General features: G+C 39.4%; 1 protein-coding gene across 1 annotated transcript in view; it reads left to right on the forward strand.

Moving 5' to 3' along the window:
- The first annotated feature begins 10,370 nt into the window (after positions 1–10,370).
- The window catches only part of MMP2 (matrix metallopeptidase 2 (gelatinase A, 72kDa gelatinase, 72kDa type IV collagenase)), a 37,928-nt gene continuing 21,250 nt past the window's right edge, over positions 10,371–27,048 (forward strand). Inside the window, exons 1-5 of the mRNA XM_009320793.1 lie at positions 10,371–10,684; positions 14,995–15,221; positions 16,844–16,992; positions 19,141–19,269; positions 20,888–21,061. Of these exons, the coding sequence (XP_009319068.1) occupies positions 10,541–10,684; positions 14,995–15,221; positions 16,844–16,992; positions 19,141–19,269; positions 20,888–21,061 (823 nt within the window). The 5' untranslated portion in view covers positions 10,371–10,540. The remainder of the gene's footprint in view (positions 10,685–14,994; positions 15,222–16,843; positions 16,993–19,140; positions 19,270–20,887; positions 21,062–27,048) is intronic.

Genomic DNA, 27,048 nt, shown 5'->3' on the forward strand with positions numbered 1-27,048 from the left:
TTAATCCATCATTGTACACAGAAGTTCCCACTGCTTTGTTTACTATAATAAAAAAACATGTATTGATTTGTTTATGATCATAATTCCTAATTCAAATCTTTCTCTATTACATCACAGCAGAGGGGAGAAAAGGGAATACAGAAATAAAACCAAAGTAAATCTCCATTTAGATTTCAGTGTAAAACCTTAAGCACTTTATTCTTTGAAACAGAGAAAAAAATACGTGATCCAGATTTTGTGTGCAGCAGTAGTAGTATTATTTAATATCATCTTAAAATCAGGAACAAAAAACAGTATAAAACTTGTGCCAATGGCCATAGAATCAGTCTTCCTGACAGGAAAACGTAGACATACTGCATGGCCCATCAAGTTGCCTCTGGAAGTAGTTTAGCCATTTATTTGCCCTGCATTAATAATGGTCAAGTATGAAAGACATTAACGGCTCATAAAAAGCATAGAAAGTGTAATAAAAACCTTGAAAGACAAAAAGTTGGAATTTAATCCCTTTATAGAAACATTCTCACCGACCGTTAAAATGCTGCCTTTATTCAGTCATTCCCATTAACAACTAACACAGACCGCTAAAGGACAGGCAGGTGGTGCCGCTGGTTCAGGTTCTCACTCTAATGGAGGTTTTCCTTTGAACTCAATACCTCCCGCCTAACCACTGAGGGCTGGTAGACTTTCCGCACTTCTCCCCTTTGGGATTCCCACGGTGCCCTTAGATTTTTCTCCTTTCTGGCATCTTTGAGGTTGTGATTCTGTTCCTAAGATCTCTGTGATGGACCAATGACCTAGTACATCTTGTTAAAGGAAAAGAAGCTGACCTTGATACCTAATTATACAAGAAAGGAGGTCACTAAATAAAAGCCGTGAGCCTGATGTACTTAACAGCCTGCTCAAACAGCTCCTGCTACACATGCGCTGCCGGTAGCTGAACAATCTTGGTATAGACACTGAACATACTTCACATCTGAGCTTGAAAATAACCCAAAGCTTTTCCAGCAGCACAAAATACTGCTCAACCAGAGGAGAATGTGCAATTAGATGACATTTACTTTGGTTTAACATTCTGAAAATGACCCAAGCCCAGCCCCAGCTGCCCTAACAATGGCTGGACGTGCAGAAACAGCCCAGTGCTATTAGGACTCATATACAAATATATCTGCCAGCCAAACAGCCTTAAATAATCAAATATGAGTAACAGTTTACTGTAGCAATTTGACAATAAAAGCAAAAGAAAAAACTCCAGATAAAACTCCCCCACGATTGTGCCCAGGATTATATTTTAACAGTTTACAAATTGTAGTTTTTAGCAGTTGGTTGAATTACTGCATGAAAAGTTAGTAATGTAAAACCAACAAAGCTTTTGCAACATTACCAAGAGCAACCACTGAAGAAATCAAGTAATGTCTCCTTTCCAGGGAAGTTATTTTATATTCATAAGATATATTTATATTTTTATAACTAAGAAATTATTGTCACTGTAAAGGTAAAGATGGTAACTACAGATGGTTGAATGCTGTTCAAAATTTATCAAACACATTTTTTTAGCAACTGCTGAAAAATTGTGAATTGTATTTTCCTACTGTTAAACCATTTCTATAGCTAGTAAATAAGATATTTCTGAATTTTTGCCAGCTTGCAGTGACCAATTTATTCAAATGCAATTTTTTCCATTATTCATCTCCCTCTCAAGGCGATTTTTTTGAAAGATCTTGATGTGATTTATTGACCAATTTCCCTTAGTTCTATTAAATTGTAAATTTTGTTTAATGTATTAGCTTTTGTATATGTAGCAGGTAGTTATTCTTGTTGGCTGGTTTTGTTTGTTTGTTTGTTTCTGATGGTAAGACCATAGATTGGCCTCCATACACAGGATGGGGAAACTTAGCAACCCCAAACAATCAACTAATCCCACAGAAAGGAAGACCCATCCCTTAGTAGACCAGACGATAAACCTTAAAATACAACCCACAGCTGTAAACTCAAAGCCACAAATGTCCTCTGAGTTTCCACCCTGAGAAGGCAGAGTAACCAGCAAAACTATGAAGTCCATTCAAAGAACTTCACAGAAGTCACTGCAATGATGGGATAGCAGTATAAGTCCCCTAGAAAAAAAAACATGTTTTATAAGAAATTCAGGCAAATCAAGGCATACAGTAGGACCAAATAAACTGAAACAAATTCAACTGCCATAAGAAAACCACATTCCCTGGCACCACAGATCTAATCTACAGCAATATATTCTGCTACATATTTGCTTAAGTCCAGTTATCATCACATAGGCCAGAAAGAGATGTAATTGATCACTGCACCAGGCTGAACTCTTCAAAAATACATGAATTTCCCCTACATTGTCTGAGTGAAAGCACTGCCTCAGTTTCCCTTTATGTGAAGCAAGAATTCTCCTACTGCCTTGACAAGAGTCCTGGAGTGACTACCTGATCCGTACACAGAATTTTAACACCCCACCTCTACAAAAAATAAATAAGTATGTAAGCATCATGCAAATTTGTGTCCGTTTTTTCCCCCCCTACCAATACAGACATTTTAAATATATAAGGATTTTAGAAGGAGAAAAAGAGGTAGGAGGGGGAATCAAGTGACTGCAGGCCCCTCAGCCTTACCATTTTTCCAGAGTCTATAACAACAGGGACCTCTCTGTTACAAAAAAAGCCCATTCTGTTCTCTGAATCTGCTGTAATGAAATGGAATTTGCATTCAGCATACAGCACTAGTGGTCAGAGGGAATCACTGTCTCCATCAAAGATTGTGCACTCTAAATCCTTTGCTAGTTCAACTGCTATACATGTGATTTTAATTAAAGTTCTGTCATAAATTATAAAAGACCAGATCTTCAAAGTCATTAATTAAGGCCCCTCGGTGTCTGAACACTAACATTATAATGACAAGTGAGATGTACAGTGCCTATCAACAAGTGTCTGCACAGCAGCAGCAGCAGCAAAGCAAGCAGAACTATTATTCTGACATGTTCAGGATTGCACTTGCCAATTGTTACAGCAAAGAGATCTCCCATGAATACAAACAGAACAGCCGTGGGGAATAGTTAAGCTTTGGCATGGCACTGTTTGTAAGCGATGTGCCTCTTCCCAAAATTTGAGAAATGGGTCACTCAGTGAGTTACTCCTTAGGGTCTGTCTCTGAAATCTGAGCAGCAGACATTCCATAGCTCTGTACTATGGGGCTTAGGAGCTGATCACACAATCACGTCAACTTAGCTCTTGCTCTTACTATGTGTGTAGCAGTGGCTACCTTACTAGCTACGGGCCAGGTCCCATCATGCTTACTCACATCTTACACTGCAAGGTGCCTCATTAATATCAACAGGCTCACTGACAAAATATGATGCAAGCCAACATCAGTATGGATGGCAGAATCTGTCCCTAGTGCTAGTTATGTTCATGCTGAGTTTACCAAGCTTAAGCAAATACAGAAGCATCGAGACTTCATTTTTCTGCTGAGCCACCAGTGATCTGGAGTTTCTTTTAAAGACAAATTAGTTCTGCACATTTTATCCACGATCCAGTTTAACTAGGGTTAAACCACGACATTTTCAAATAGAGAAGCCATTGGCATTGATGACACTTCACAAAGTGAAATATGAATGAACACAAAATAGCTAGGTGTTTTTCCTACGTTGCAACCAACTGGGCAAACTCTAATGGTAAGTGATAACCTCATTTGTAAATCACTATGGAACTGGACTCTTGAAAATAAGGGGAAGAGTCAATATGTGAAAAGGGAGAAAAAGTAGAAGTATAAAATCAGATACTAGGCATGATGTTTTTCTTTGAAATAATACAAACTGATACACTTCATGTTTTAAGCAGGGTGCTTGGGTTTACACTGGAAACAACCCAGGTTTTCTGTGCCCTTTACAGATGCGCTGTCCTCAGAGAATACTGATAACTCAAAACCAAAAAATCCTTACGCAAAATCAGCTTGACTCATTTTCCAAAATAAAGGTTTCCTCTTACTCCTCTGCAGTTGAAAGCTTGACACGAAAACCTTTTTCTCACCTCACTGCTGAGGAGCAGTTTGAACTTTGTTTTCTCTCTACAAACCACAGATGGTGTGAGCAGCCAGCCCTGTTGGAGCTAACAAGCAATGCCCTTGAGGAAGCCAGAGCCATCTCCTCACTTGAGCTTTTCTTTCCTCGAGCAGCTTATATGGACCAATAGACCAACCTGATTTCCTTTAAATTCAACGGCCCTATAAGCTAGGAGGGAGTTCTTCAGACTCATTCTGAAAAACATTATCAATACACACTGTCACAATATTCCACACTAGTTGTCCAATTTACGATCTCTATTATCAATTAATTGTTTGTGTAGAGAAACTATTTCTCTGAGTATTTTCACAGTTTCACCATAAGGAACTGCCCTATACTGTGCTCCATTTCTGGTGATTTAGGAATATTCCCTCGCATTATTAAACAACATCATTTTTAGTGAAAGCACTATACTTCCCATTTTATTGGCATAATTTTCACTGAAGACACATTTCAATTAGTGACCTTAACAGTTAATAGGTCAGGCTTATGCTACTTACTATAATCAGTCCCTAAATGGACATACCTAAAATAATTTTTTTTAATTATATCTCTTCTCGGTCTGAAATTCAGGTGTGACAAGCAGGCAATGACCAACTTCAAACGGAAGTGTTTGAAATTAGTTTCTAATCAAATTCACAAAGGCTTTATGATTTCTGAACTAACTAGCTAGCAGAATGCTCAACAGCAATGAGTAATCAGAATGCCCCAAATTCAAGTTACAAGAACTTACCAGATGTCACTTTATCCTACCAGATACCTGAAATCAAAATAGTTAAAACAGGTAAGAATTACATTGGAAAAACGTGTAGGGGCAAGACATAAATTTATCAAAGGAGTCCGCATTTTAAACCTTCTCTAGACTATCTGGCAGTGTTAAGAAGGCACAAAGAACTCTGTCCTGGTGACACATGTAAACTTGGCCTGGGGTTTTGCCCAAAGTAGTTCAGTGTATTTCCACTGAACTAATTCACCTAACAGAAGCTTTGCAATGCCAATTAAGAACCAGCTGAGGACACAAGCAGGAATTTCTGGTTCAGGCAGAAGCATAACGAACAAATGCAATGGAAAATGCTTTGTCGAGAGTAACAGATTTACTTAAAATTCATTTCTAATTTAGTAGCAAGCTGACAAATGAAATCCATCTGTCAACGGAATTTCACATCCTTAGGACCTAACTTCCCAGAACAGAAGGGATGAGAGAAACAAAAGCAAAAATATAATTGCTACCTTAAATGCCGAAAATCACATCTGGTACCAACTGCTGACCCTTTGTATGTTGTCCCGCTCTCACCCCTCCGTGCACGCACACACACACTGATTTCCAACAGTTTAAAGACTCCCTCATGTGGTGGTCAGATATCGTGAATTAGATCGCTGGAGTCTGAGCCAGCCGCTGAGCAGGCAGAGAGCATATCCAGATAATAAATGATGTGGATGTTTAAGGCGTACGTTCTGTTAGGATCAACCCTTCAACATACATGTCTTAGATGAACTCACTTGCTTGCAATATAAATGAGTTCTTGCTGAAGTTATTAATCCTTTTAAACTCAAATGGGGACTGCTGTGACTAATCATTGCTTCCTGGAGACAACTTTACTAAAACAGATAAACTGCTAATACTACGCCTTTCTCTGTTCCTACAGGGGCACACGTCTCCATCAGTCAACTGCAGCAGACATCCACTACTTCTGTTATAGGCATTGAATGGCAGGTACCTGGAGCTTAGTGTCTTGCCAGTGCCAAACACCAGGAAGAATGTAGTCCCTTAGTATATGAATACTATTACTTGCATAGATGGTCCATCTTCAGCAGAGGTACCAGCAGTGAGCAGATAAATGATACATATGTGAACTGAGAAGGAGCCAAAGGCCTGGATAAACTGGACCTGGGATAGTCCCATGGGCACCTTTCCTGAAGCCCAGGCAAACTTGTCCATCACCTGAACTTCAGGTTTTCCAGTCACTTAGAAGTTCTGAACGAAACCCTCTGAGAACACCACATTGGCTCTTTCTGACAATTTTAATCTGTTATTTCTTTTTGAAGAACCCCGCTAAAGTCAATGCAAGTCCATCTACGTTAATCAAATTGTTGTTTTGCTTCCTAAACTTGAAGCTATACATTGACAGCGCAGAACCTGGAAGAAGTAACAAATACAAGAAGAGGTTATACATATGTACCACAGTAGTTTACTTGGAGACACACATCCCACTGCACCCAGCTGACTCTGTAATCAGATGATCAGCTGCTTTCTTGAGATCTTAACTGTCCTGACGATTATTTAGTTCTTCAGCCTAGCAACAGGTTTCAATTTATAACATGAAACCCTACTAAAAATAAATCCATCATTCTCCCATGGACTGTGCTCACTGACACTCTGCCTAACATATTCCTCTGGAACCACCAGGAAATCATCAGCTTTTGATAAAATTTTGGAATTGGTGACAGTAGGAATTGCTACAGTGCATTTCTGGAGGGATGACTACTCTGCCAGCAAATTACCCAGGACAACATCTGAAATCTAATCCTGAAACTGCTGAGTGCTCCTGAATAATTTCAAAAATAATTTTCTGAAAACAGAAAAGTCCTTTGATAAAACCAGAATGTTAATACACGCTCACGTGTCTCTTGTAGTCAGATCTACTGAGATATGTAGCTTACAGCTCACAAGACATCATGATTCCCTATTTACTGTTATTACTGAAGTATATCCTCAAAAGAGGCATTTGCCATCTCGACTGTGTTGTTTCTGCCATACAGTTCCTATTAATGCATGAAAGTAGGCATTTAGAAATCAAATCTGGCATCTTACTCAAAGTAGATGGTTTAAAATTTTCAATATGGAGTGGCTCTAACCTGAAACAAACACGGTAACTAGAGAAGAGCTTTTTATGACTAAGGAGAGATAAATTAATGTATATACCAAATAAATATCTTACCTAATATGGAAGTTATATGCAACATTGAAATTAATTTTTGCCACAAATACATGAAGGCTGTAGTTGTAGTTATAACTGTGTTCACTTTCTGTAGCTACTCCAGAGGTAGCATCTATGTACATAGACAAAATATCTCATAGAGTGGGTATTAATGTAAGAGAAAGGAGATCTAGGTTACTCTTTTAGCTCTTCCATAAAGTTGGTAGATGGCCGTATATGGTCCCTTCTCAGGGGGCTTCTTCCTCTTTCTCTTTGTTTTGTATGGCTTCTTTCCTTAATTTTTAACTTCCAGGAATCTATTCAGAAGTCACTAATTAACGTTAGAGGTAATCTCTTCAGAGTATGGAGTGTCGAGGAATGTTTATGCACTAAACATTAATAGCAGTTAAACCGCCAATCTGTCAATATCAAAATACATCAGTTCAAATGTTTCAGAGTCTGTCTCCCTGACTTTAAGCTTATCTAGTCTGAGAACAGAAAACACATCATACCATGTCTTTTCAAATTCAGCAAGAGCGGTAGGATCATGGAGTAATTCGGGCTGCAACAGAGCTCAGGAAGTCATCTAGCCCAACCTCTGGCTCCAAGCAGAGGCCTGCCAGCAGGAGAATTTCCCTACTTTCAGGATTTGGCACCACTGCATTCCTAGCCTGAAAAACCAGCACTTCTGTAGTACACTGAGAACAGGATGATCCCATGGAGCTTAAAGAGAAATATGAGGAGATAGGAAACATTTTACCCCAAATTTAGTCGTAATGCAATAGGACTTCTTCTCTCACAAAGAAGTGTCACCAGCATTTATTTTGCTTATCTGAAAGAGGGCACCTCAGCTAGGATCTCATAAACCGCTACTGATCTCATGTGTTGAAGGAAGAGAATGCCTTTCACTGAATGGTCAGAAACTCAATATGCGGGTTCACCCAGTACCCATAAATCCAATTTTCCATTATGTATTATGTTTCCTAATTGAACATAACTTGCTTAACTGCTCACTAGCTGAAGTAATACCAGCAAAGCAGTTTACCAGCAAAACTGCAATCAAAGGTGAGAAAGAACGCTTCACTGCAGGTCTGTATGGTTTCTGTTACTTTGGCTATTTTTTTTTTGAGGAAATGTATTTAGAAGGTGACCTCCACCTACTCTCACTGCCAGCAAAGATAAGAAACAAAAATACAGTGAGATTTTCAAACTGCACAGACTGCACAGCCCATTCAAAAGTTTCCTCATCCATTTCTGATTTGACGTTCATTAGGACACACTGAGAATTGAGCATTCATTAGATTTCAGTGAGGCAACAGGAATGTGTTAGGACATATTTGGCTTTAAATGGCTTCACTGCAGTACCCTTCTAAATGAAAGCTACTAAGGCATCATAAATTACATTATAATTCTTATGAAAGTGACGTGGTTCTTATGCTTTAAGATTTACAGCAGCCCTTGACCTACTGCAGAGCACAGCGATAACTGCAGAATCTTGCAACACAACACGTAATATTTTTACTTGCTTAATCAAGGATAAGTTAAGAGTAACTTGGCACATCTAGTGAAGGCTTTCTTAGCCTTTGTTCTCTTACAGTTTCACGTGGCCGGACACAAATATGAGCTGTCATCACAAACAAAGCAGGAGAGTCATTCCCCACAACCAAGTGCAGGGCTGTGGAAAAACTGGATCATATTTTCAGAACTGCCATTTATTAAAGCAACTCCTAGAAATGACTGGAGAAACCACTCCAGTGGTTTTTTGCTGATGGGGAAAAGCTAAAAAAGAAGATGTAATTTCAAAGCCGAACCATTAGGGGAAAGTTGTTCACTGTAACTCAAGTGCCATTGGAATCATACATGAAAGCATGAGAGGACATAAATACAAAGCTGCTTGCTTATAAAGAAAGCTCCATTCATATATGAAGTTCCTGTAACTCCTCTTTCTCTCTTGAGCATTAAGTGCTGCTTCCCATGGCTAATTCACCCAGCGGCCGTACGTACGGCTGCTGTGTTGGGTTGTCAATGGAACTGTATGGGCAGCAAAAGCTGCTAATGCTTTCTCTCTGAACCCCTCAGTCGACCCTTTGAAATCCTTGCCTGTATATAAGACTATTCAGTTCATGGATGATAGGGTGCAGTTAGCTAAATAGCTTGATATTAGCATAAATCAAAGAACTGTCAATATTAACTATTTACAATGAAATATCAAAGTATTATGAGTAAGTACCAAACACCAGAAAAGTATTTCCTTTTCATTAACAGCCTACTTGGTAACAAGAGCCACATCCGGAAAACTTTCATTTAACATTCAGTGGAAAGCCATGACAACCTTTATGCTGAAACACAGCTCAGGTGAACTGTGATGGCTGGACTCATGTTCAATAGAAACTGTCCTGTGACACTTGGCTGGCCAGAACACAGTTTGCATTTATGCAGAATTGCCAGCCTCCCATCTTAAGAAGTCATGAGCCAAGCCTCTAGATTAGGGATATTCAGCTAAAAAAATATTCCGCCTGCAATAACATCTCAAAGCTGGCAATATTATGAATGACACAATAAAAAGACTGTCCATAACAATGGCCGTATTTACACCAGAATTTCAGACTAAGGCAGCTGCACCAGCGGACCAAACCCCCAGCATAAGCAAACCCTGAATTTTACATAATTCCCCTGACGTCAATTATTGAGGATAATTTCTATTGCTGAATCTGCCTAATGATCTCTTACCCTGTAGATTAAGGTGATACACCATGCCTGTTGGTGGCAAAGCCTCAAGCTGGTTTTAAAACCAAACAAACCACAAGAATCTTATTCAGAGAGCTCTGCACGCACGTTCCGCACAGACCAGGGAGGGAGCGACGCTCAGGCCAAGTGCGGGTGAGCCCTGTGTACACAGACCTACCGTTTGTGTAGCCTAAGCAGGAGAGGGACAAGAAGCCTCACTCGGCTGCACTGGCCCGTGCAGGATCTGCCTCAAAATCCATAATCAAAATGTTTACTGTAAGGCACTGTGTCGGAGTGTAACCACATATCACTAAAGCAGATTATTATGCCTGTGGCAAGAAAATAGGCTAAAAAATAATAAAAATGCTTAGCCAGGAAAATAATCTTTTTTTCTTTTTCTTTTTTTTTTTTTTTTAAGATATATGTGGGAGACTTCGTCTTCAAGATTAAGTCAGATTTTGCTTTTTGCTGCTCTCTGGCATAACTAAATGCTTTCATATATGCAAATGAGGAGAAAATGTGGCCTCTTTCAGCGGTAATAAGTATCTGCCTGTTGCTACCTTAAAATCACAGCAATCACATCTGGTAACTGCCCTTTTCTCATGTTTCCACTAGTTTTCAGACTTCCTCTTGTGGTAGCTTGAGACTGCGCATCTGGATGTTTTAAACATACAAAGGAATTGCTAGAGCAAGCAAAAGAGCAAACGGTGCAGAGAGTTAAGATGTGCAGATAAGCAACTGGTGCACTGTGCAGCTAAAGTAACGGACACGCAGCCAGGGAAAATCTTTTTCCAAAGAGGAGAGCACAAGTTTAGGCACAATGAAGACTCACATTGTCTGTGGCTTCGTTTTTAAAGTACTATTAATCCAAGTATATCTTTTTAACAAAACTTTAGCTGCACCGTCACCAATCATTAAGTTTCCTGGAGACAGCACTCCCAAAACAGACAAAGAACTAGCAGTGGTAAGTGTTGGTTTCATCTTTGCTTTAGATTTATATTGTTGTTTCATAAGCAGATGTTTCTTTCTTGTTTCAGCTGAGGCTAAGGAATGACTGTAGCATTCTCTCCCTAGAGTCTCTGGAAGTGCTAGCTAGCTAGCAAAGGTATCAGCTTTCAAAAGCTAAAACTAAAGCCAAGTAATGTTTCCTCTCTTAAAATTTTTAAAGCCGGCAAAGAAAGTCTGTTTTTTTTTCCCTGAAGTCTGACTGTACAAAATAATTTCATTAAATCATCGCGACTATAATCAAAAGATTGCAATGGTAAGAGGGGAGAAGGACAAATAAGAGACATCTAATTTTTTTACTTAAATCAAGTAGAAATGAGGGCTGTCAAGACTCACTTAATGCATGTATCACAGATTTCAGAAGTTTGTTTTCCAGATTGTTTACCGTGCATTGCATAAACACAGCTTTAAGGGACAATTACAATCGAAAGCTGGCTTGAGTTTCAGAAGCCATTGTGACTAGCTTTGACTTCGAAAAAAAAAAAATCTCATCAGAGGTTTAAAGAAATATTTTTTTCCAAATTCAATCTGGAACAAAAAAAGGAGTTTGGATTTCTGTGACATTAGCAAATTATAGCTATAACTCTACAGCATTATAGTCTAACCTTATTTTAGCCCTGTGGACCTTCATAAAAATGACATTATGGGGAAGTCCATTTAAGGGGAGATTGAGATGGATTATCCTTATATTAGCATGTAAATTATAGACATTTCTCTTCTTCAGCAGTAAGTCCATTTTAAGGAAGATTGAGATAAATTATTCTTATTTTAGGACACAGAGGTTTGAAAGTTGGTTACTTTTCTTTAGGAGTTGGTGTGCATCTTGGGAAAGCTTGCCAGGTTAAAGAAGGTCTGGGGGAGGGTAGAGAGAGAATTTCCAGACGGGAGCCGTGGTGGAAAGTTTAGGAAAAACAGACAAACTGACCCAAAAAGGGCACCCCTCAGCCTTTAACAAAACAAATTCACCCAAGCTTTTGCCTTAGCAAAACAACCACATGTCTAATTGTAATTGAACCACTCTTAAACAATCTATTTTCTTAGACACACTCAGGCTTTTACTCAATAACAGCAATCCACATCTCCCCTCATCTCTGTTTCTTTTGAACAACCTATTTATTATGTGTACTCAGAGGAAAATTACAAGCTGGTTTAACGCTGCAGTTCTTCTTTGTCTTTCTTGTAGTATTCTTGGGTAATGCTAACTGGCTGCCTTTCCCTCACACCCTCCATCAGAACAGCTCCAACCCTCAGCATCAGAACACAAATTGCTATGTTGCAGCTGGACCCTGTTTCATTAATGGGCTGGATCAAAATTCCAGATCACCACAGCTCCCTGCTGACTCCGAGGAAACTGAATTTCGCAGCCTAGGCCAAGATGTGGTTTACATAGACACTACATTTTCTTCAAGATTCTCTTCTCATAGAACAGCTGGTTATGTTCGTTTCTCATCTTCAGTAAAATCTCCATTTTAGGAAAAACTGAGAGGGGTTAGCTTTTTATTTAGAATCCTAGCAAGTAAAATTCTTTACAATGCCTCATTTTATATTTTTGGTTGTATATCTTACTCCCAAACCTCAAACGGCAAGAGCAGCATCCTGCTTCTTCAGTAAACTTCAGTTCTGACGCATAGTCTATGTTATAATCATGGTACCTCACTAGGAGATGCAAAAAGAAGCATAAGAAAATCTATCAAATTACATTAAAATGAAAATTGGAATAAGAAAAAATCCTCCAAACTGGCCCATGTGATTATGTTCTTAATGCATTTCACAATTTCCACCAGGCCCCATTAACCATGAGTAGACAGAAGCTTAGTGGTAGCAAAGGTGAAACCATTTTGTGTCCATTATTTGCCAGTGCCACAGACTCCACTGGAGAAATACCACATCAGAAGTTATAAGAATCACAAAAACTAGGCATAGTCTGTGCTTAGTCAGTAGGTGGATGGCAGACCTTATGAAGGAAATGGTGTAACATCTTGATTAAATCCATTTCTGAGTAAGCTCTGAACCATTTCCTATGCAGGGTAGATGAGGTACGCCTGGACTTAATGAGGTGGTGGTGAAATCCGGGCTTGACCAACTGCAGTCATCAAATATCCTTTGCTATATTTTGCCGATGTAGTGGTCTTATCCCAGTCTCCTGCGCAAACTTCAGTCAATTAATTAGGTACATAAAGTAAGATTTCCCTCAGGAATACTTCCTGGCACAAGAACTTAAACGTGAAGTCATTTTGTCAGGCTTCTTGTAATCCTCAGTTAGAAATAATTCTCTCTGTTATTTCTGATACATTTTTGGCAAATATACCTTTACCTTATTTAGGGTGTTTTCCTACCTTGGATTTGTAGTAAATATTTTGGATACAATACCTGAAGGATGCTTCTTCCTCTGCTACAGACCATTTTACTGGAAAGATCAGTAACTTGCAACCTTCCTGTCTAACAGCATCATTAGCAAGGGCATCTCTCAGCTCTGTGACCTGCTAAGCACCAGTTTGGGTGGCCTACACACCAGTTTAGGAACACCTGCCATTTGACATGGCTGTAGCTTTTCTTTTAGAGCTAGGCATAAAATATTGCAAACCCAGACTTGAGTGTGGAGTGCCTGAAATCTCTGTGCAAGAGAACCGTAAGATTCATTTTACTGGATAAAGCCTACAACCCCAGATAGTTTAGTCAAGCTGTTTAGAACCTGTGAATGAAAATAATTAGATAATGACAGGTTGTTATCATTATAGAAGTACCCAAACTAACATCTTTATCATAATCCATTTATCTACACCTCAATGAGGATATAAATTCAACAATCTAAAGCTGTATGTAACCTAAACTGTGTGACTGAGCCTATCTGTGCAACAGTCCAAGCTAAGGCAACAGCCTGAGTTACAGGTTTTTTCAAATTCAGGCTGGATCCAAACACTGAATCCAAAACCTCTAGCTAGCCAGCAGTCTGTTGTGTGGCCATGTTTGTTAGTCTCCAGTTAGGAACAGAGTTGATAAAGGATTTTATACAGTTGCTGAAGATGTAAGTGGAAGTTTTCTCATTTGCTTCTTGTCACTCTTTTTCACTTGAATGACTATGTTTTTATAGCAGGTTTCACCACGTGCTAGAGAATGCCAGGCATTCTCTCAGCATTGGTCCCTACCCCAAGAAGCTCACAGTTATTCTGCCAGTCAACACTGAACTCAAGGGAAAAAAATACTAAATTGTGTGAGCTCGCTTGTGTATTGCACAGAAGGTGGGGCCTATGTATGGATATTCAGGACCACAGCTGTTTATCTACAGTTTAGTTTAACATAAACACACAACCTATCAACACACATCTCAAAGCCATGGCTGCTTAACTGAAACAATTGCCAGGGAACAGACTAACCCACTGCTCCTCTGGGATTAGAAGCAGCAGCAAACAACAGACAGACTTTTTTTTCCATTTTTAACTGCACTACACCTGCTAATTAGGTCATACTGATCAAAACGGAAAGTGGAGGAGACTTGGGTGGGTATTATTTTAGATAAGAGGTTAAAATAATGGGATTTGTGCTGTCTTTTTGATCCTTTATGACCACTGGTTTCTAAGGAGAGAGAATTTTGTGATCTGCCACCATGGTTGTACCAGAAAGACCAGTCTGGCCATAATCTGCTGGAGTGTTTGGTGGAGTTTTAACTACGCAGATATCGATTGGCTGCAGTGTCCAGGCAACTGACATGTTACCAAAGACCTTCTTCCTCGGGTCTTCGCAATGTTTGACTCAAAAGCAAACACACACAACATTCAAATAGCTCTATGTGGCTTGAATAAACAATGGTTTTTTTCTTTTCAATTAATGTGGTCTCATTTGTGTGGTTGCTTTGATACCTTGACAAGTTTCTCAATAATCCATAGAGTCTTCCAAGAAAAAAATACACAGAATCTAGAACTTGTAAGCAGATTTATACATCATAAAGAAACCAAAAAAGATAAACCCATTTTTACTTTGTCGTTCGACATTAAAGCTCTATGCTCTACTTACTAATAAAGCAATTCATTAAGTAAAGGTGATAGCTAATAGTGGAACTGATTGCTTAATTAGCAATGTTGTGTAATCAAGGATGGTTTGTGTCAATTAAGGAGATTCTGCTGGTCTCTCAGTTACTAATAAGAGCAATTTTGAAAAGAAAACTTGCAAATTACAGATGGAAAGATAACATGGAATTACAGTATTTATTTGTAATGATTAACTGTTTCTTTTATGAATTTTAAAGTCTTTGTTCTGTGCTTTTTTTTCAAGCAATACCTGAATAAATACTATGGGTGCCCAAAAGACAATTGCAATTTATTTGTCCTGAAAGATACTTTGAAGAAAATGCAGAAATTTTTTGGGCTGCCTGAAACAGGAGATTTGGATCAAAATACTATTGAGACCATGAAGAAACCCCGCTGTGGTAACCCAGATGTAGCCAATTACAACTTCTTTCCAAGAAAGCCAAAATGGGAAAAGAATCATATAACATACAGGTACTGACTGGTGACGTTGGGTTTTGCTCATACATAGCCATAGCCCTTTTAAGAACCAATCAAACAAAACACTCAGAAGTGGAGGAGCTGCTTAGTGGCCTAGACAGGGTTTCTTGAATTAGAATCTCTTTGTGTTTGGATAACTACCAGATGCTTTAGCAAACACCTCTGAAATTTCAAATTGTAAAATTTCAGGAATAACCATCTAAAGATCAACTTTATGGTTCCGGTTGAGACTAAAGAGTTGTTGGTTTTATTCTTTGCTCTGCTGCAAGCATCCTGAGGCAACTGGAGCAGGAATATCTCACCTGCCCATCTGCTCAGCAGGGACCACAGTACTTATTGACTGCAGAGGCAATGTAGGAGGACAAACTCCTCTGCACTCAGCAGTCATAAAAATGGAGATCATCAAATAGATTTTAAAAGAAAACAATTTTATTTCAGATATATACGGGCATGATTTAAAGCAAACCTATTGCAATAGGTTTGGCATTTTTAATATCTTACTCTTACTCTGAACAGAGTTAGGGACCAATATAGCTCTCATTGAAGTCAGTAATAAAAAAAAAAAAATCTCATTACCTTAGGTGGACCAGGAACAGACTTTTAGCACCAATGAGAACAAACAGCAGATTTGTCTTAGCTGCTTGACTTGGTCTGCTGGTTCCTCACAAGTTATGACTCAAAGCATCCCTCATTCTGCGACTAGCCTAATAAACACTGGGAAAACCCATGGCAACTCTTGCAGCCTCCTCTTGCTAATGTGCTTCCTCTGATTCTCCCTCATTCTCCTTAGGCACAAAGTACTTTCCCTCACTATGCACAGCCCCAGCAGCAAAGAATGGGAACAAATGTCTTTACATGGAGGTTAGCTGGCTATAATATAAGGCACTAAGAAGTCCAGTGAAAATATATGAAGAAGAAGAAGAAAGCAATGCACTTAAGAGTTTGTCCCTTTCTCATGTCAGGCCTATGGCTCTATCTTACACACTTTTACCTCCGATTTCTCCATGTATCCTATTGCCAGTGTAACCAACACACTGGTAGAGGATTAGCATTCAACTGGGATGAAACAATACCCAGCTAACTACAAAGGTGAGAGAGAAGGACTGTTTTTCGGTTGTTATTATTAAAGAGCAAAACAATCCACACTTGAAACTTTCAGAACATTATTGAGCCCTTTTTCTGGCAAGTAAGTCTTAGATATCAAGATGTGCTTGTATGTTCATGTCTAAAGTGACAGTATGACTTGCAAGCTAAGTAGTCTACAAAAATGTAAATCTCAAATCTAATGGAGCAAAAGACCATAAGGTGATGTCTTGCCAGCACCTCAGCGCTGATGCAAAACCCTGAATATTTTGTGCAAGGCCCGCTGCCATGCAGGCTTTACAGCCTCTGACTGTATAATTTTCTTCATGCTGCTGCATCAATTCCAAAGGAAAATGAATAGTAAGCGCCACATCTAAATACATCTCTGAATCAAAGGGAAGTGTCTAGATCTCACGTGGAGCAGTGTTACCTCTTAACTGGTTTCACTACTGTGTCTACTCAGCATTTTGATCAGTAAACAACAAATACTGGGAGGGGGATTGTGTTATTTAACTCTTCCTCTTACCTCTAAGGATTATAGGTTATACCCCGGATTTGGATCCTGAGACAGTAGATGATGCCTTTGCTCGAGCCTTTCAAGTCTGGAGTGACGTCACACCGCTGAGATTTAACCGAATAAATGACGGAGAAGCAGACATTATGATTAATTTTGGCCGATGGGGTATATTTTTCTATTTTTACATATGTGTTTTGATTTTGTTCCTTTCATTAATCCTTAGTATTGGAATGATCTACCCTCAATAAGTAGTACCCGTGAGCCTTTCTGGCAAACCTTGTCCTAGTTTGCACTTGGCTTATACAGGCTAAGATCTAATTTCACTAAGAGATTTTTTTTTCTTTCTTATACATGAGAGAGAGAGAAGTATTTATACATTTATACATATTTATACCTTATACTATATTTATCTTTCCAAAAGAGAATCACTAGGGGCAACATTTTATTTTTAAATTTACAGATCAGAAATAGAATGAGAAATATTGGTACAGATCTTCAGATGATGTGAGCTGGCTTCCTGCCACAGAAGAGAATGGAATGCCATTGTACTGTTTATTTATAGCTCCGTACTCAGTTTTCCAGTGATAGTGCTGGAGGTCCTAACATACTGGAGCTTAAAAATGCATTTGTGACTTTCAATGTTGACTCCATAGCTGGTTTCTGTTCTTTAGCATAGCAGAATGTAGGCTTCCAATGCATTCGTTGGTCTTGAGGAATTTAAAAATATGGATTGTAAGCTGAATTGTGGTTTTGAGTCCAGCTGATGATGGGTGACTTGATTCATTTTCATACATGCCTTCTCAATTAATTTTGGTTTCCCCTGAAAGAATGTCTATAGCTTTTCAGTGTAAACCTGGGGCATTTTAACTTCTTACAGACAGTCACAGAATTTTTAATGCTAATGAAGATACTTGTGCAGCCAGTCACTAGGGAGGTAGACTTTGGAAGTGAAGTGAACAGTTCAAAGAATAACTGAGCTCTTTGTAAAAGCCTCCATTTCAAGCTGGTTTTCTTTGCTTTAGCTACTGATGAATTGACCTCAAAAGCTTCAGAGATTTTGTGCAGAACTCAAAACTGCAGATCCTCATCCAGGCTGGCTTGGTTTGCAAAAAAGAAGTCTTACAAAAGCAGAAGTGTTTCTGCTGGTTTTAGTACTTGCTGGTTATAGTCAGCTCAGAAACAGTGGGAAAAGAACTTCTTCCACATTCATTCATTCATATCACTTTACTGCATGTCAGATTCACAGGAACTGGGACATCCACAAGGTTTTTCATTTTTAAGCTTTCTCTTAAGCAAAGGATCTACTTTGAAATAAATGGGAGCAAAGCATCTAATATATGTCAAAATCTTCTCGTTGACAACTGACACACTAGTCTACTGAAATGAACAAACTGAACTAGTATTAGGAGAGTGACACCAGCATGAAATCAGTGTAACAGTAGAGAATCAGGCCTGTGTATTTAGGGCTTCTGTTAAATGGCAAGACATCACACCAAGAGGCCTGAAGTGATGCAACTGGAGATGCTGGCAGCCAGCTTTGATGCACAGGTCAGTGTGGTGGGAAAGCTATGAATACCAGGGTTATGCCCTTGCCAGCCTGCCTTACCCACATGCGGTGTACTTCCAAGAAAAGCCTACAGTGTAATAACAGGAGAACTACTTAACGTGCTGTTGCCCTGTGAGCTGCTTGAGTCTCGGAGTGGTTGATGTGGAGGAGGAATAGGCTCATTCACAGGACTCAGAGCACTGAATAAGAGCTAGCTTTCCAGAGGCTCGCTACTGAGACACTCAGCTGATTTTCTTTCCTACTTAAAGTAGTTAGTATCCTGCACAAAGAGGACAGCAGTATGAGGTGCAGCAGGAAAGAGTAGCTTGCAAAAAGAAATCTGCCTTTCTTTCCAGTCTCTGTGTTGGAGACTGACATGAATTATCTGAAAATACCTCTCATCTACAACGTTTATTTTACAGCTCCTACCAGTCTCCATTGAGAAACAGCAGTGTGCATGCAGTCACACATATAATGTACAATATGTCGCTCTTCTTCACTGTCTTTGATTCCTTTCCACAATACTTATGAGATATAAAATAACATGCTGTGACAACTGCAGTACTGACAACATTCTCTGTAAGAACTGGCTTCTTCTCTTCTGGTTCAGTCTTGCCAGCACAACCCATACCAATAAACTCACTCACTAGAATATTCTGCTCCTGTCTTGGATGGGAAAGTACACATGATAATCATCATTCATGTATAGACTCTGGAAGAGCTGAGGTCATTAGAAACTGCTCTTTTTTGTCTGCTTCCTCCTGCAGAACATGGTGATGGCTATCCATTTGATGGCAAAGACGGTCTCCTGGCTCATGCCTTTGCACCGGGGCCAGGAATTGGAGGAGACTCCCATTTTGATGATGATGAACTCTGGACTCTTGGAGAGGGGCAAGGTATCAGACTCTTTAATGTTTCAGAACATGTGGCCTGCTGGCTGCTATGTTTTAATGCTGTTTCAGGCACTGCACTAAGTATTTTCATTGACATGTCAATAAACGTTAGGAGATGAAAATTAATGTACACAATTTAAATTGTTCTCTACACAATGTTTATGTAATTCCTAAATAAATGTTACCTAGAATTTCCCTTCCTGTTCCTCTACTGTTGCCCCTTCAAAAACTGAACTAATAATGGGCCTGATGCTGCACAACCTTCATAAACTGTGGGAAAAGTACAAAGCCACGACTATGATTTTGAATGCTTCAGTTCTCAGGGACTCAAACTACAACATCTTTAAGTTCATTTGTAAGAGGCAGACTGGCCAGTGCTTTTCGGCTGACATACGCTTTTTAAGATGACTTAAGCTGTGGCTCCAGTTGTTAAAAATGGAACCGTCCACTTGAATAAGAATTTATATACTCATGGTATCTGTCAAAAGCAAACGGAATACAAATCCCTCATGTTGATGACTGAAACAAAATCAACATCAAACAGTGGATTAAGAACATCTTCAAGAATCTGCAACAGGCAGTTTGCCATACCCTTTAGAAGAAAACAACTGAAGTCCAGATAATATCACCTGAACGAGACAAACACCACCAAGTATTAGTAGTTTGGAACCTCTTTTTTCTGCTTCAACTTTGCCACAATCATGTAGAATTAATTATAATTCTTCTACTGCAAAATAATTTGGAAAACTTAGAGTAAGACTGCAAACTCATGTTTGCCTTTCATTTCAAATTCTAGTTTTCTCAGCTGTCCTCCTATTGAAAAAAAAAAATTGAACTTTAATACCAGCATAGTCAACTTCCTTCTGTTTGGCTTTCTTTTAACTTAGCAGAAGCATTAACTGGTAGCTGCACTAACTGGGCTGGATCTCTTCCTCAGACTAACAACAAACAGGAGGAAAATATTTTCCATATTAGTGGAAATACTGCACAAGCATCCAGTTAGTTACTGCCGTTAAAAGAAATGCTATGGATAAGTGAATTATCTATACATTAACATATATTACAGCACCAGTACTGTAGTCTTAGGACTACATGTGACAAACTGAAATAAAACCCAGGATCTGGGTGTGCCTGCATTACCACCCTATCCCCCAGTGCCGCAGCAGATCTTATTCAAGTCGAATTGGAAATACCAAAGTGGTTTATGAGGCACAAGGCATGTTCAGCTCATGCTCAACTGCTGCCTGGAACCTCTCAAACTATACTGAACATTTTAGACCATATTACCAAAGAAACTAAATTACTAAATGTATTAACAGCATGTTTATAAGTTTGCATTGCCATAGTAACAACAACATATATATTTTTCTGGGCTGATTCTAAGGGCTGTTCATTCTAACACTTCACCATGAGTAATATCCATGTAATTCTTTCAAAATTACCGGTTATTATTTCAGCTATGATCATCTTGCCAATAGAGAGACCAACAGCATATTGAATTTCAAAGTGGAAATTCAGACTGCATTTCTACACCAATGTCCTCCAGGAAAAGATGTCCAGAAACTGTATTTTTTGTATCAGTTGGTGGATAATTTCACCACTGCATTTGTTCTCTTTATAGTGGTTAGAGTGAAGTATGGAAATGCAGATGGTGAATACTGCAAATTTCCCTTCTGGTTCAATGGCAAGGAATACAACAGCTGCACAGACGCAGGACGCAGCGATGGATTCCTCTGGTGTTCCACAACCAAAGACTTTGATGCAGATGGCAAATATGGCTTTTGTCCCCATGAGTGTAAGTAGATCATTGTTTCTACTGTTTTTCTCCTGGTAGACTCTTCCCTACTTATTTTGCCTATCCACTTCTCCTTGTACTTTTTCCACTTCCTTTCTAGCAGACTAAGATTTACTGCTCTTTAATATCTCCTCCGTATATAAGCAGACAAAACTCCCTAAAGGCTCCCTTGGTGTAGAAGAGTTTGTAACTGATGATGACCCAGGCTGGGGCATTTCTCTAAAAACAAAGACATATTGAAGATATGAAGATATGTCTGAAGCAATGTCGGCCCCATATATACATCAAAGACACTACAGGTTCAGTTTCATGATCCAGGAAAGACAACCACCTTTTAGAGTAAGGACAGGGCCAAATTTGGAGGTGGAGCACACTAAATGACAGAAATCTCTCCCTAAATTGCAGGCCATTCCACTAACAATTGCAATTGCATCTCGTTCAAGAGCAGTAACTGACAAAAACTAGCAGGTAAAGATGAAACCCATTAAGCCAAACCTCTATAACCTTGCATACCAATTTTACCAACTGGTGGCCCAACTGCTCTGCGTCTGGGAGCCCTTTTAGTGCAACATGAGACTATTATTGTCACAAATCACCCTTTAAATGACCTCATACTGCTTTTCAAAATAAAAAAGCAATTGCATTTTAAGTGAGTATCTATGCTGGTACAAAGTTATTTATATGTTGGTACATTGCAAATTGCTAGCCAGGAGAGCGCTCACATTTTTAGAATTTAGGTTTTTATTTTTAACGGTCTTATGACTCTTACTCATAAAGCAGTTCCAACAGCTCACTTCAGATACAGGAATGACACTGGATTTTGGAAATCATAACTCTGTATCACTAATTGTACAAAACTGTTAGAGGGTCTAGGAAAGCTAAGATTGTACTTAATTTCTAACTTTTTGGAATGTGAACAGAAACCTCTGTTTCACAAGCAATTTATTTCATATGTGGAAACACTCATTTACAGATTAGACAATGTGTACAATGCTTTCATGTAGCCATTACTTTTTAAAAATATACACAATATGATTGTTATCTTTCAAATGAAATTATGACAATATGTTTCCTGTTAAACATCGGGAACACGTATTTATATGTTTGAAAATTTTGATGAGTCTACTAGATATAAGATTTTGGACAATTTCTTATTATATGAGTGTTAATTTGATCTCCTGTATATCACACAGCAGGAAACCTTTAGAGAAGCAATTAAGTATAATGGGCTGTAGCCTGCTGTGCTAATTAATCAGCAGTGAGAAGAGCAGAGAAGGTTAAGGGGCTTTTAGCCGCTTGTTCCATCTCCTGTTTGCCAGCTCCAGTGCTGGCACCTATATTCACGGACATTCCCAGTACTGCAGTTTCCCACATTCTCTTTTGTCCCTTTGTACATAACTGATTGCTATAAGCTTTTGGCAGCAGGGAATGTTTCATCACTCTTGTTACCTTATGTCCTGAGCAATGGACCCACAGGGTCACGAAAACTCCTGCCTGCTACTGCTGCTCCATTACAAATAATAAGAGAAGAACGAAACACAAAACAATGGAGTTTTTGTTGGACACATGCTAATCCTACTTGGAACAATAGTACTAAACTTATTTATAATATTAGGGCTACATGCAGTCAGTACAAGGAAAGAGAATGCAAATTGCTGAAAGAAAATTAGTGATGTTTAAGACGCAAAGCTAATAAAACAAGACATGTTCAGGGTTTTGCCAGACCAAGAATGCACAAGCACAGCCCAACATGTCCCAGGCAAGCCTCAACGAGTACTGTAAAAACACATGTATGTGCGTTAATATGCATGTGTCAGTTAAGTACACATAATTTTTCGAAAGACCACAGATATGTGTGTGTGGAAAAAGTTCAGATACCCTGTCTTCAAAACTTCTCTGGTATCCTATTGTAGCCAAACACTAAATGGATTCCTGCCTGACAAATTTTGGGGATTTCTCAAGTTCATTTGCAAGACCATACAGTTTCCAATATAAGATTACAAATTTTCTGCATCAGGATGCTAGTGGTTTGCAAAGACAACCTGTCATAGAACATATCAGTCTTCTAGCCCTAATGTGATAAAAAAATATTCTTTAATTTCCAAAACCCTAATTGCCCATTATAGATCACATCTAGAGCTGGGATCTACCATGGTGACAGCTATTTATACCACTATAACGGATGAACAAGCAGAAGTGTGAACTTTTAACAGACTTGAGTTAATTAAAAAAGTTATCATTAGTTACATGACTTTCAGAACTAGCTTCTTTAGCCTAACATTTACTTCAGTAGATTATATGCGTGCACACACACATACCCGCACAATCATTTTTTCCCCTAAAACTTTGCCGTCTCCTTCATTCCCCACTTTTCCCCAAATCTCCTCTCCCTCAGGTTAATCCTTCCAGCTAGAAAAGAGCAAAATTGGGCTTATTTCTTTAAAAGACCCCAAATGCTCAGATATAGTCGGAACAAAGCCCAGATTATAGGTAGCTGGACAAACCGAGATCCATATACCCTGACTGATACCTTTGTAAAATCCCAAAGTCATACAAGACCAAAAACATAAGCAGTGAAGCACGCTCAGGCAGAGTTGGTTCTGGAAGTTGATGTTCCTGGAAATGCTTGTGTCAAGGTTTCTGAAACGGAACAGAAGGGTTTGAGCCTTTTGTTTCTGATGTAATTGTTTTGCAAGATCCTTGAACAGTTATGCACAGATGTTTCTTATTAAATTCAGAGCGGCATTGTTCACTCATTATTCCAAGACACCATTTGCTAAAAAAACCAGCTAATAAATTCAGATAGGGGAGGATTTACATCATAGAGTCTGTGTTGGGGGTGACATTCCTAGTTTCAGTGTTTATTTCTCCCCCATTTAATTCACTGAAGTTAGTTTCAATTCTTCTCATTATAGAGCCACACTGCATATTTGGAAACATTTTTAAAGCTATGGTACTGCACCAGGTTTTTCTAAAGTTAATCCCAGACCTGTACCCTAATTTTGTAGACTGATTCAACTGTAATTTGTCAAAGCAGAAAAAGGGAAAGCAGAAAGTTATCTACCTACTACATAAATCCTACGCAGGTGTGCTGAACCTCTCCTTTGCCATATGGGATCAAGGGATCTTGAATCTCTCCCTTTACCAAACTCCACTGACACTCAGGAAGTTTAGGCTCTTTTGGTCCTCCGATATCTAACATTACTGATATCTGTACTCTGCCTGTACCTCCCTCACACGTCACAGTTCTTGTAGGCTGCTGCTCGACTGCTCTCTGAGGCAGAACCCTCATGTAGCTACAGCTACCTCCACCTTGGATCTGTGCCACGGGGTTCTTAACAGCCTTCCAGCCTGAGGCTTCCTTAAATCACAACTGGCTGATTTGTCTGGGAAGAGCTAACAGTGCAGTGCAGCTCACAGATTAGTAATGTCCAGTCTGAATCTGCTCTCACATCAGCATATCCTCACCGATTTTTAAATTGCTGAGCTTACCATGATGCAGAACAAGGCTCAGGCCTTTTAAGATCCCTTTAGAAGTAAACAAAGCTTTTGTTTTGTTTTTGGGGAAACTGACATAGTCTCTGCCTGTAACTTTCATTTACATAAAGCAAAGAATTTTCTAGTTAAGGCTGGGGGGGAGGGGAGGATGGAGGATCTGAAAACTTAATAAACCATTGTTGTTACCATCACATGATGTTACCTCAAGCGAAATGAAAAACTGCATTTTGACTGTGACTCAGAAAGGCTCCATGCAAAGCAGTAAGAGATTGACTTTCCATAAGATTTTTGCAACTTAGCCACATTTAAAGCAATAAAAAAAAAGGCTATTAAAATACAGAGTTTGCCAGATCTAGAGCTGGAAGCAGCTCATGTGGTAAATGAGTCATCTAAACAGCTCAGTTTAATTTTGCCTTCCAATTCTATCATTTCTTTATTAAAAAAAAAGTCTTTCTCCAATCACGATAGCCACAGTCCTAGTTAACACACGTTTCCTAACTTATTACAGCATCTGAGACAAATACAAACATTTGCCACTTGCTCTTTTGGGGTGGCACAGTGTGTGTTGCAGTTATCTTGATGAGCACCTTTTGCCTAGAGATAGGACCTCTGCGTGGCTGCTTCCATGTCCAGGATGCAGAAGGATACAGATGAGAGCTTGGCCAGATCAGAAGTTCAGCAAATTTGCATGCGTGAGCCAGGCCTGCAAAGCTCCAAGGCCTCTCCTTAGTAGGACTGGAACTTAACCTCAGTAACTTAGTGGTTCATGCCCCTGATACTGTGGCCAATTACTGATTTAAGTGGAAAAGGCAAAATGAACCATCTGTGTCACAATACCCCATCGTCAGAACCCTTCCCAGTCACCCTTCAGCCAGAAAAGGTCTTGTGGTTTTATTTATTACTACTCTAAAAAGGGAAGCAGGCTCTTAAACAATGTCTCTTCCCATCAATTTATCAGACTAAGCAAAGGCAAAACCCCTCAAATCCTACAATAAGATTTTTGCAACTTAGCCACATTTAAAGCAATAAAAAAAAAGGCTATTAAAATACAGAGTTTGCCAGATCTAGAGCTGGAAGCAGCTCATGTGGTAAATGAGTCATCTAAACAGCTCAGTTTAATTTTGCCTTCCAATTCTATCATTTCTTTATTAAAAAAAAAAGTCTTTCTCCAATCACGATAGCCACAGTCCTAGTTAACACACGTTTCCTAACTTATTACAGCATCTGAGACAAATACAAACATTTGCCACTTGCTCTTTTGGGGTGGCACAGTGTGTGTTGCAGTTATCTTGATTAGCACCTTTTGCCTAGAGATAGGACCTCTGCGTGGCTGCTTCCATGTCCAGGATGCAGAAGGATACAGATGAGAGCTTGGCCAGATCAGAAGTTCAGCAAATTTGCATGCGTGAGCCAGGCCTGCAAAGCTCCAAGGCCTCTCCTTAGTAGGACTGGAACTTAACCTCAGTAACTTAGTGGTTCATGCCCCTGATACTGTGGCCAATTACTGATTTAAGTGGAAAAGGCAAAATGAACCATCTGTGTCACAATACCCCATCGTCAGAACCCTTCCCAGTCACCCTTCAGCCAGAAAAGGTCTTGTGGTTTTATTTATTACTACTCTAAAAAGGGAAGCAGGCTCTTAAACAATGTCTCTTCCCATCAATTTATCAGACTAAGCAAAGGCAAAACCCCTCAAATCCTACACAAAGACAGAGAGGCTACAATGGCTTTTTGGTCATCAAAAATGACAACAGCAAAGTTAGAAATAACCTGCCAAGCCTTCCCATATTCACATTTGGGTTTTAGCTGTAGCTTTAAACTGGGGGAAGGAGAAGGAGAAAGGTGTCCCCTTAGGCACCTTAAAAAAGGCCAAATCTTGCATACTTTACACTGGGAATTCAAACAAATGTGTTTCATTCCAAGGTGCTGTTCTTAAATCTCAAGGAGAATTAGTGCATGGCTGCATGAAGGATTTTTTTCTCTCTGTTCAGTGCAAGGCCTGGCCCAGTTTGTTGCCCTCACGGTTTCCCCTCACCAGCACATGACACTCACAGACACTGTCCCACCATTGAGGACTCCATTGGCGGATGAAGTTGCTAAGCCACCATCCATCGTATTTGAGAAGTCGTGGCAGTCTGGAGAAGCTCCCACTGACTGGAAAAGGGGAAACATAACCCCCATTTTTAAAAAGAGAAAAAAGGAGAACCTGGGGAACTACAGGCCAGTCAGTCTCACCTCTGTGCCTGGGGAGATCATGGAACAGATCCTCCTGGAAGCTATGCTAAGGCACATGGAGGACAGGGAGGTGATTCGAGACAGCCAGCGTGGCTTCACCAAGGGCAAGTCCTGCCTGACTAACCTGGTGGCCTTCTGTGATGGAGTGACTACATCAGTGGACACGGGAAGGGCTACAGATGTCGTCTATCCGGACCTCTGTAAGGCCTTTGACACGGTCCCCCACAACATCCTTCTCTCTCAACTGGAGAGGT

Source organism: Pygoscelis adeliae, unplaced genomic scaffold, assembly GCF_000699105.1.
Source record: "Pygoscelis adeliae isolate BGI_AS28 unplaced genomic scaffold, ASM69910v1 Scaffold63, whole genome shotgun sequence".
Taxonomy (NCBI): Eukaryota; Metazoa; Chordata; class Aves; order Sphenisciformes; family Spheniscidae; genus Pygoscelis; species Pygoscelis adeliae.